Genomic DNA, 11,703 nt, shown 5'->3' on the forward strand with positions numbered 1-11,703 from the left:
TCACTGTCTCACTCACTCACTGCCTCACTGTCTCATTCACTCACTGTCTCACTCACTCACTGCCTCACTGTCTCATTCACTCACTGTCTCACTCACTCACTGTCTCACTCACTCACTGCCTCACTGTCTCATTCAATCACTGTCTCACACACTCACTGCCTCACTGTCTCATTCACTCACTGTCTCACTCACTAACTCTCTCACTCACTCACTCTCTCACTGTCTCACTGCCTCACTCTCACTCACTCACTGTCTCACTCACTGACATTCACTCACTGCCTCACTCTCACTCTCTCACTGTCTCACTCACTCACTGTCTCACTCTCTCACTGCAAAAAAAAAAAAGGAACTAGTCAGATACTTGCACTCAGAACAAATTTAGGTCATGTCTATAGGGGGTGGGGGGGTCAACTGACCACGAGTCCAGTTCTCTCCAGCATCATCAACATTGCAATGGTCTCTTTCTGACAGTAAGACTCAAGGCAACTCTTCCCTGGGGCTAGAATGGATCTGCCAGTGGCTCGGTCTGACCAGATACTCTGGGATGGGTTTGGGGCTCTCACTGTCCCCTGTAGGCCTCCACAAATTGGGTGTTCATAATTTTTGCTCTGCTGCTTTTCTCATCACCATATTTGAGATTTGTAATTGTCATCTTTGGATGGTGTGCTTTTTCCGCGTGGACTTAGTTGACTCCTTGCTTAGATGACTGCTTGTTTGAATACAAGCCTTTAAGACCACAGAGACTATTCCGATTGATAGCCGGGCACCATCTGCTTTCTCCACCACACTTTGCTGCAGCACTCTTATCTTCAGTGTTCATCTCATGAAGTGAGCATGTGTCTGCTTTTTTTTTGACTGAGATTTTCCTATGTTTTATCTAGTCATTGGTGTTTTGCTTGCTTCCTGATTGTATTTTGTATGATTTTCTGCATGTGAAATACAAGATAGGTAGGTCTATACAGACAGTAGCTGGATTGATAATTGCCTACAGTTGATAATGGATAACAGAAGCAGCAGTCAAGAGATAAAATGCTGCACAAGACCGTTTTAGAGTATTGAAAAGCAAGGATGTTACTTTGAAAACTAAGGTGCGCCTGACCCAAGCCATAGTATTTTCAATTGCCTCATATGCATGTGAAAATTGGACATTAAATAAGAAAGATCAAAGAAGAATCCATGCATTTGATCTGTGGTGCTGGAGAAGAATATTGAAAGTACCATGGACTGCTAAAAGGTCAATTGATCTACCTTGGAATTAGTATGGTCCGAATACTCCTTAGAAGAGTGGTTTTCAAGCTTCCTAATGGCATGACCCTTTAATACAGGTCCTCATGTTATTGTGACCCCCAACCATAAAATTATTTTCATTGTTACTTCATAACTGTAATTTTGCTACTATTATGAATTGTAATGTAAATATCTGATATACAGAATGTATTTTCATTGTTACAAATTGAACATAATAATTAAACATAATTAAATCATAGTGATTAATCACAAAACAATATGTAATTATATATTGTGAAATATTTATGTGTTTTCCAATGGTCTTAGGTGACCCCCGTGAAAGGGTCATTTGACCCCCAAAGGGTCATGACCCACAGGTTGAGAACCGGTGCCTTAGAGGAAAGGCTCCTGAGACTTCATCTTACATGCTTTGGACATGTTGTAGAGACCAGTCCCTGGCAAAGGATATCATACTTGGTAAAGTGGAGGGACAGCAAACAAGAGGAGGGCCTTTGACAAGATGGATTGACACTGTGTCTGTAACAATGGGCCGAAGCCTAGAAACTGCCTGGTGCAGGACTGGGCAGTGTTTTGTTCCATTGTGCATAAGGATACGATGGGTAGGAACCAATTTGACATCGACTAGGAACATGCCTGTGGTTATAATCCCCTTTTGGAGGGAGTTCTCTGCTATGCTAACTGAAAGGATTAAGAGAGAATTAAATCTCTACTTCAGTGGAGGGGTGAACCAAGTCACTGCCCTTTGGGGTATGGTCTGCTGAAAGACAAAAACCCACATCTTTATCAAAGCTATTGCTCTGTCTATAAGAGCCATCTCAGAAGCAGAAAGAGAGAAGTACAGGACTATAAAGGAAGAAGTACCACCAATGGAGCACACTCCAGATCTGTGCCGGAAGCTCAGAGGCTGTGGCACAGTCCTAGGACAGAGCAGGGACCCAAGGCAAGACCAGAGGCCAAGCCAAGGAGCAGCCTGGGGACTGGAAGACTGGGAGGCAGAACAGTGGGCTGCTTGATAACCCATCGAGGCAGAGGTCAAGGGAGCCACATGGCTGAGAGGATGAGGGCTGGAGAGAGACTTAGTCACTGGCGGAGTCACTGGTGCTGCGGGCCAGTGACTAGATCCTTAAAACTGTTTACGGATTCTGACTGGTGGCAACCTGTTAACTTCCCTTATCAACTCCCTTAATCATGAAGATTGTCTGCGAGTTCTGTGAGGCCATTGCAATGAATTATCAAACCCAGTGTAGAAGCAGAGTTTCAGGGGAGGAATGGCTGGCATAAGAGTAGGTAAAGAAGTATGGAGAGCGGAGGTGTGTTAGTCCAAGTTGACCAGAGAAACAAATCCAGAGACACTCATATATATATGTAAGAGAGGATTTTATATCAAGAAGTACTTATGCTTCAATAAAACATCCCAGCCCAGTCCAGATCAAGTCCGTAAGTTTGATATTAGCCCATAAGTCCATTATTACCCATGAATTCCTCTTTAGACTCATGTAGCACCTGCAATGATGCCAAATGCAGGAAGATGACAGGCCGGTGTGGGTGAAAAGTCCCGTGGCTCCAACAGCGGTGGACGCATCTTCCTCAGTGGCTCCATATGGCTTGTCAACAGGAAGGTGAAGCAGAGAGACAGTGTGTCCTGCCTCTAGGGAGGAAGAGAGGGAGTTCCCAGAATCCTTGTGATTAGGCCATGCCCACAAGGAGATGTCTTCAGGCTGTGATCTGACTGACAGGCTATACTCCACCCCTTCATTCTTTTATCAAGTTGACATGAAATTGTGTAACTACCACAGGAGGCATGTCTAACCTCTGTCTTATGGCAACAGGGAAGCCAGAGGTCTGTTATGACCCTCCCTGCAGGAAGTTACTTAGCTTCTTTAAGATTTTTCCTGTGCATCAAATTAGAAAATAACATTTTCTACCTCATGGAATTGGGGTGACAAGTAAATAAAACAATGCCCATGAAGAGCAATACATTTTTTAAATCTGTTCTTAGAAAATGGTATGACAAAGGAGAATAAGTTCTGTGGAGAAAATAGCAACTTGGCTTGGGTTTTGGGTAAGTCCCTCACCCAAAGTTTGTTGTTATAAAATAAGACTCTTTAAGATGTCATGTCCCTTCAAGTCATTTCACAGTCCCCTTAAAGGACATGGATTATCCCATTGGGAGAGGAGGCTGTGGGGTGATTTTTTCACCATCTCTTTCCAACTAGACTCTAGCCCAGTGATTCTCAAGGTCACGACCCTTTGGGGGATGAACAACCTTTTCACAGGGGTCATTGCCTAAGACCATTGGAAAACACATATTTCCGATGGTCTGAGGAACCGAGACACCGCTCCTCTATCCGTCTCCAGGCGGGTCCGCCCACATGCAGATACCCCCACCTATGAGCACCCAGCGTGAAGACTGTGACCCATGCTACACCATGCTTCAAGACACAATTTTATTTCTTTGTCATTAGAAATAAGTATTTCACAATATAGAATTACATATTATTCTTGTGATTAATCACTATGCACTGATTATGTTCAATTTGTAACAATGAAAATACATCCTGCATATCAGATCTTTACTTTGCGATTCATAACAGTAGCAAAATTACAGTTATGAAGCAGCAATGAGAATAATTTTATGGTTGGGGTCACCACAACATGAGGAACTGTATTAAAGGGTCGTGGCATCAGGAAGATTGAGAATCACTGCTCTAGCCATTCATGTGCCTTCTTGGTGCCGATCCAGGGCTCAACTGGCTGTGTGAGAAATGTAGGTCAGCTAGCGGGAAGGGCTTTCCAGTAGGCAGAGGTTTTAAATGCTGAGCTGTGGGAAACTGAGAACCCGGAAGATAGTGTATGCAGACAAATTCTCTGTGCTAATACTTAAGGAGTCTGGGAGGCAGATTCTGGTGAAGGAAGACTCCACTTATGAGTTGGCGATGCAAGCTATTCCCCACCATGTCCCTCTGTAATAATGCCAATTCTAAGGTGCTGCTTGCAAGCACAAGGTGGCTACTATAATCTTGAAGGTTTTCTGCTTGAAGGCTGTTTGCCTGAAGGGTGTCTGCCATCAAGAGGGATCAAATTGTCCTACCCTAAGTACGGCCCACTCCCTTCTGATAAGGATCATAGATAGTTCCCCTGGAGGTCAAGTTAGTTCAGGGACAGCCACAGTTAAGCCGCCATCTTAACTCTAGAAGCTGCCCATATTGTTATGTTCGTATGTACCGTTCTGTTATGTGAATGCCTGTATGCCTGTAATACATCCCCTTCCTGTTACTTATGTGTATGGCATGACTTGCTAGCCCAAGATTATATAGGCCTGTTAAACGAATACATTCACTCACTCTCTTGTTCTGGACTCCATGGAAGAGGTGAGCCCTTGCATGCTGTGTCTGATGTTTCTTTAATTGACCATTTAATTACACAACTGCCTCTTAGGACCCATTTGGTTACGGAGGCGGGTATCCCCCCACTAAGCCAAGCAGAAGGGATCCTAAAGTCATGACTCACAGATCAGAGGATTCCACTGGGGCTGGAAGAAGCGCAGGGAACAGAGTTCCCACTTTGTCCTTCTTCAAATCATTAGACCCAGGTCCTAATGTATAGAGCGCTTCTATCAAGACCCTCTCAGGGTTCCTGGTGTCTCCAGGGGGGTCTTTAGAGGGAAGCGTAGGTCCTGGGGACCTCTGTGGTCACCCAGTCTGAACAGCAGCGATCCCATGTTCTGTGGATTTTGTTTGTTTTTTTAATCTTTACAGGAGCTGACAGCTTCATCTTTTGCCCACAGAGAAGGTGGTGAGTTCAAACTGTAGACCTTGTGGTTAGCAGCTAAATGCATAGTCACTGTGCCACCAGAGCTCCGTTAGCAGAGGGTGTTTTGTTTTAAGTGAAAACAGGAATGAGCGGAAGAGAATCAGGATGCTATACATAACTGATTTGGGAAAGTTAAACTTAAGCTGGCTAAAAAATACTTTGAGTGTTTTATTTCTGTAAAAGATTAGGGAACTTATTGACCCATCTCCCCCCAACTCCTTTTAAAATAAAGTCATGATGTGTTATGAATATTACCAGTATTCATCTTAGTCAAAGAATGAGTCAAACACAGATATGTCAAAATACACTTTTGTGTATAAGGTGAAGTTAATAATATAAAGGATGCCAGATATTGTGAGCAATGGTGGCAAAGGATAACTGGGAAGAACATGAAATACAGTGGGTTATGGGCTTGGGCATGGTTTCCCAGGTCTAGAGTTGCTGTTTCTTTCTACAGGACACCCTCTCACACTCAGAGTAGAGATCATGGAAAAGAAATCAGTATGGTTATACTTTACCTACTGTAAAACAAGAGAGGCAGACATTAGGGTGTAATAACAAATGGACAACCCTTCATAGCCTTCAGCTTTCAAAAAAAAAAAGAAAATGCTAGTCCACTGATTAAATTCATATTACTGAAAAATAGCAAATGCATATCTAAGACAGAAGCCAAAGAGTGTACTTTAGAAAAATCTGTAATGTGTTCTTTCAAACAATTCTATGAAACTTAAATATGTTTGGTGTGGTTTTTAAATCTTTTATGAACTCATTTCACTGTTAAATTCTTCACTCAGGACTCACTGGCTTTTGGGGTCCCAGTGATGCCAAAGAATTCTCAGAATGTTTCACCAAATCATATCAGGTTGTAAAATCCCTTCAGTATCTTAAAAAGCAAACAAACCTTTGAGGACATGGACAAGAGAGCATAGGTTACATAGAGAGGTCCTTTTGTTTTTATTTGTACTTAGTTGGCAGTTCAATTCTATTGGTTTCAACAATATGTACTGAGCACCTACTATGCACCAGGCACTGTACTAGAGGCTGGGGACACAAACATGAATAAGACATGAATGGTTTCTGCCACCAAGGAACTCACAGTCTCCTGGGAACAGAAAGGTAGTGCAAATGCTTAAAGTTTATTCTAAAATGGACAAAAATGTCAGTAAGGTAGTAAATACAGAGCGCTTACATACAACCGTATGCCATTGTTTGTAATGTCAAGGCAAACAAAATGGAGACCATTTTTTGAATGATAAAACAATAAAATAATAATTAAGACCTACCTTTTAAAGATTCACATGATAAAGTACTAAAAATTACACCACAGTTTTCAAGTATTTCATACTTAGAAATATTATTGCCCACATTTGTGCTATAGTTGAACTCAAAATTCCAGGTCGCTGCTTCATTCACCTCTCAGCATGCTGGGGTTCAGCTTCTCAGTGAGTTTATGAATTAGAATGGCTAGCTCCTCTGTTGCTTGGCTCTTGTCTTCCAAAAGTTCGTAACGAAGACTGGAAATGTCTTGCTTGATTTCTTTTAATTCACCTAGAGTATTGGTATGAAAAATATGTCATTAGGAAGTTTGCTCACTGACTTTAGAAAGGAGCAAGGAGCAAAATTCGCACAATACAAATATATTTGTTTCATAAAATCTTTAAGATATAAATTTCAACTTATAAAAAAAGGTTTTAAGAAATGCTTGTCTTTGAAAACACACCGCCCTTTGGAAAAAAACTAAGAATACTGTTTCAATAGTACACATTGGGTTAAAGTAATAATCTTTTCAGCTTTTAGCAATGGGTGATTTCTCTAATAACTGACTAAGGCTGAGAACCTGTTCATTCTGGTTCCGTTCTTTGCTGAGAATATGCATTTCTACCCCAATCTAGGGGTCTCAGTACATATGTTCAGCTAAGGCTAGAAATAGAATGACCAGATTCCAAGTCTTGCTTGCACCTGGTTATAATGTAGGTAAGCAATGGATTGATCTTCAGAAGTAAACACTGGAACCAAAATTTACCTTGAATCCAAACAATGATTCTCCAAGTCATTGACAGGTTGGCTTAACTCTTTACAATACAATCGCATGAAAAACATACCTTTTATGGTATTTCCTGGTATCATTATGACATGTGAAGTATACTCTTATGTTCTGTTTTATAGGATTTTTTATAAGGGACTTTTCAATGTTCTGTTTTATAGAACTCTTTTTATTTTAAAGAATCCTAACTCTTATACAAGAATGCACACAAAGTATTTGTGGACTCCATTTATGGTCAAATAAAGAAAGAGAAATTTTTCTTCTTCCTTTCATATATGACAGGAGCTCAGTTGGTACAAGTGGTTATGCATTGGGCCGCTGACTGCAAGGTCGGAATTTCAAAACCAGAAGCCTGCTCTGAGGGGGAAAGACGGGCCTTTCTACTCCCTTAAAGAATTACAGCCGCAGAAACTCACAGGGATAGTTGCACCCTGCTCTATAGGTTCAACTATGAGTTGGCATAGAATCGATAGCAGTGAGTCTGGTTATTTTTTGAGGTCCATATACAACAATACGGGGGAAGTGTTGTTTGCCATTCAACCAGCTCCAAGTCAAGGCAACCCCCCAAGCAGCAGACCAAAATGTTGCCTAGTCTTGTACCGTCTTCCCTGCAGTTGCTATGTTTTAAGCCCATCATATGGCTACTCTGTATTTTGAGTGACTTCCAATCTAGTGGGGGGCTCATCTTCCAACACAGTAAGTGTTAGAGCTGGGTCTGAACTAGGCAGCCCCAGTTTGGACTAAGCTGAAGCAGGTCCGGGCCCTGCACGTGCTTCCATGCACATCCCAAAGGGCAGCAGCAGACGGCACCAGATAAGATAACCAGTGAAACCAGATGTTCTGGGTTCAAAGAAAGCCGCGAGGAGTCGATAAGCAATTCTCGGAGCTTCCAGACCCCGTATGCTGATTGCCATACATTCCTCACCACCCCTTTAAAAACCCTCGCCCCCAGCTGCTGAGCACATCTCTGTTGGCCTAGGTCATGAAACCTTGTCCAGGAGGTCCCCCTAATAAAGCTATTTCTGTTTCTGCTCTCCCTTGTCCTGTCAGTTCTGTCTGTCTTCCTCCCTGTACCTCAGTTTCACCTTTACATTTGGTGCGCGAAAACCCGGGAGAGGTAGGGACGCAGCCCACCCCTCCTCTCTTCTCGAACCTCCAGAGCCTGTCTGAACAAGTGACTTCTGGTCAGTATCTCTCTCTGTATGTTCGTTCTGTCTCGTTTATCTTGTTTGTCGCTCTGGGCACCGGGACCAGCAAACTCATAAGGGAACTTAGGGTCCACGGGAGGCTAACTAGCTGAAAGCCCTGAAAAGCAAGTACGCTAGGAAGCTGAACGTGGTGCCACTGCAGGGGTTTATTCTGCAACCCTACTACCAAGAGGAGCTGGAAATATGTGCCTTTCCCAGAAAGGGGTGGGACGATAGGCCAGTTTCTCGTGTCCATCTTTTCTCTGTGTCTACCTTCTCTCATGTGGCCTCTAGCCTGCTGTCTCTGTGTTTACCTCCTGGGAGTCCTGCTGATAACAGGACTCCTAGCCCCAGGCAGAGGACTGGAAGGCAGAGGGTGTGTCTGAGCCCTTTCTAACTGTTTGTGTGTTTTGTGTTTGTGGCTCTGCAGTGCTTTCTCTAAAATGTTCTGCTTCCCCTTCCTCTCACCCTGAACAAAGACCTGACCAACCTCCATTTTTACCAGCCATAAAGCCAGGCCTCCCTTCCCCCTCCTGGGCTTCCAATTTGTCTCTCTCTGATCTGAGGTCCCTGTCTGCCTGTTAAAGCCGCAGGCCTGCGCCAGGGAACCTTCCTGTTCCGGAGAGTCCAGGACTATCCCACTGGGCCCCTAGCTCTGACTGGGACGCCTCTCAGGGTTACCGGGTCACCTCCTGACTGACAGGTGTGAACGGGTATCAGGGGATGCCTTTCTCCTCTGTCCGTACCCCCTGCAGTTTGAGACACAATGAGAAGTCTTCTGTCCCAACCCCCTAAGGACAGTCCTTTGGGGTGCCTACTGCCAACCTTACTGAATTGGGTTTGGCTCCTGATCTCCACCCTAAATGCCTGATCTTTTTCTGTAACCAAGTTTGGCCTCAATACCAATTGGACAATGAGTCGTGCTAGCCAGAAAATAGCACTTTCGATTTTAATGTTCCCCGCAACCTCAACAATTTTTGTCAACAAACACACAAATAATCAGAAATCCCTTATGTTCAGGTCTTTTTCTTTCTTCAATCCTGTCCCTCTCTACTACCTGTCACCCTGCTCAAGGTCTCTTAGCCAAACACTCTCTTAATCAGGCCCAGACAATACTACCCTTCCGTTTTTCTCCGGAGCCCCTGACTCCTTATCTGCGCCCCCAGTAAGGCCTCCTCCATATTACGGGTACCCCTCATTATCACCTCCTCTGCTACCCCCTCAACTCCCAAAGGCTGAGGCACTGTGCCTCCGACACCTGTCCCCTCCCGAGCCAGACCCCTCAGACTCTCTGGAGTGTCTCTCTCTCTCTCTCCCCTTCCTGGCTCCCTCCCTGCTCAGCCTCCACTTAGCTAATACCCTAAGCCTCTGACAGGCCTCTCCCAGATAGAGAACCAGAGCACAAATCAATGGTTGCCACCCTGAGACTGGCAGGAGTGAGGGGTCAGAAAGCTCCAGGAAGTAACAACCTTAATCGTCTGCCGCACTTTTGATTTCAATGTCCTCTAAAATCTCAACAATTTCTGCCAGGAAACTCACAAATAGCCTAAGATTCTGCATCCGGGCCGCCTTTCCTCTGAGCTCCCGTCCCTTTCTCTGTATCTCCTGCTCCCCTTCCAAGTCCTCTTGACTAAAGAAAATTCCTCCTCTCCTGATTCTGGACCCCCCTCTGGTCTCTGCCTTTTCAGACCTGCCTGAACACCTTGTCTCCCCTCCTACTCACCCCTCTCCCTATTCTGGACATTTGCAGCTCCCCACGTCTTCTCCTGATCTACCTGCCTCGCTGGAAGAACCTGAGTCTGCACTCGCCTCGCAGGTTAGGAAGCACATGCGATCGCAAACCCCTCCTTGTCCTTTGTCCACTCTGGAATGGGGCCAGGACTGAAAAAGTGGTCCGGTTCATGTTCCCTTCTCTCGCACTGATTTATCTCAGATTGAAAAGTGTTTTGGATCCCTTATAATGATCCCACCACCTATATTAAGGAGTTTCCATTTTAAACTCAAGCTTATGATTTGTCCTGGCATGATATTTTTGTCATCCTTTCCTCTACCCTAACCGCAGATAATTTTTCTCACTGTTCAGCAGCACTCCAACCAGGTTCATTTAGCCCACCCTAATCTAGGTGGTTCCCAGACAAAAACCTGGTGAAAGTTATCAAATTAACAATCAAGCAGGTAGGGACAGATGTGCCTGCTGAAATAAAATGCTTCAGTGTGTCGTGACTTGGCTTCAGGCCATTTCCCATATAGGAGTCAATTTTGATAATCTTAAGATCACTTAAAAGCCTGACGAGAATACTACTACCTTTTTAAGCTGCTTAACTGCTGCTTTACATTAAAAGCTTAAAAAAGCAGAAGAAAGGCCCTCAAATCCTGGTCCGAGATTTAGCAAATATGGTATTTAAGGTTTTTAACAGCCATGAGGAGCAGGCAGTCAGCCGGTGATGCCTGGTTCTGGCAGAAGGTAAATTTTTAACCCAAGCCTTAGTAGCAGCCCTGTGGCCGGCGATTACCCCGAGGCCCCAGAAGGGCAGCGTGGGGCAAGGGTGTATGGGAACAACAACCGCCACCTGATGCCTGCTTCAAGTGCAGAGAAGGGCACTGGTCACAGAAGTTCCCCAGGCCTAAAGCTCCAACCAAACCCTGCCGGTGCAGTCAAAGTGGACACTGGAAGTCCGATTGTCCTTGGAAAAGCGACAGACCCTTTGCGTCTCCACGTCGGAGTACTGTCTTTCCAATTCCTGACCCGCTGTTGGCCCTGCTGGGATTGGCCGAAGTCTGAGGATACCCTGACTGGACCCCCATCACCCTCGCTGAGCCTGGGGCATTGCTCAAGGTATTGGGTGAGTAATTTCCTTCTGGCACAGAAGCTGTCTTTTCTGACCTGCCCTCATTTTCAGGGCTAAGCAATCCTTCCTCAATCTTGGTCATGGATATTGGTGGCAAGCCTACCTGCCCCAGGTGTACTAGCCCTTTACTCATTCCTCCTTAGAATCCCGTTGTGCCCAGTCCCTCTGTTGGGAAGAGACATTTTAAATTAGAAACCTCCTTACACCTTACTTTTGGTCTCACAGCACCTCTGCTCCTTCCCCTTCCTTCACCCGACCTGGAAGAACTGGCCCTACAGACCTCGCTGCTTCCTGGTGTTAACTCATCATATAATACCTCCTTTCTAACACCCTCATTACTCCTACCCACTCTCCCTGCAACACTCCAATCTTACCAGTAAAAAAACAAATCATACTTATCGCTTGGTCCAGGACCTGCGCCTCATTAACAAAGCTGTTATCCCCATGCACCCAGTAGCTCCCGACCCCTATTCTCTTCTGTCCCACATTCCCCCTTCCACTATACCTTTTTCACCTTCCCCCTTAACCCAGCTTGTCAGCATTCATTTGCCTTTACCTGCAG

The 11,703-nt window shown here is 44.7% G+C and overlaps 1 protein-coding gene across 1 annotated transcript in view; it reads right to left on the minus strand.

Annotated features, from left to right (window-relative positions):
- Nucleotides 1-6,176: 6,176 nt before the first annotated feature.
- The window catches only part of TRPC3 (transient receptor potential cation channel subfamily C member 3), a 77,303-nt gene continuing 71,776 nt past the window's right edge, over nucleotides 6,177-11,703 (minus strand). The window contains exon 11 of the mRNA XM_004716489.2: nucleotides 6,177-6,609. Coding sequence (XP_004716546.1) covers nucleotides 6,467-6,609 — 143 coding nt within the window. The 3' untranslated portion in view covers nucleotides 6,177-6,466. The remainder of the gene's footprint in view (nucleotides 6,610-11,703) is intronic.

The sequence above is a fragment of the Echinops telfairi genome, unplaced genomic scaffold (assembly GCF_000313985.2).
Source record: "Echinops telfairi isolate 266 unplaced genomic scaffold, ASM31398v2 ScPeMD7_33;HRSCAF=127, whole genome shotgun sequence".
NCBI classification, from domain to species: domain Eukaryota; kingdom Metazoa; phylum Chordata; class Mammalia; order Afrosoricida; family Tenrecidae; genus Echinops; species Echinops telfairi.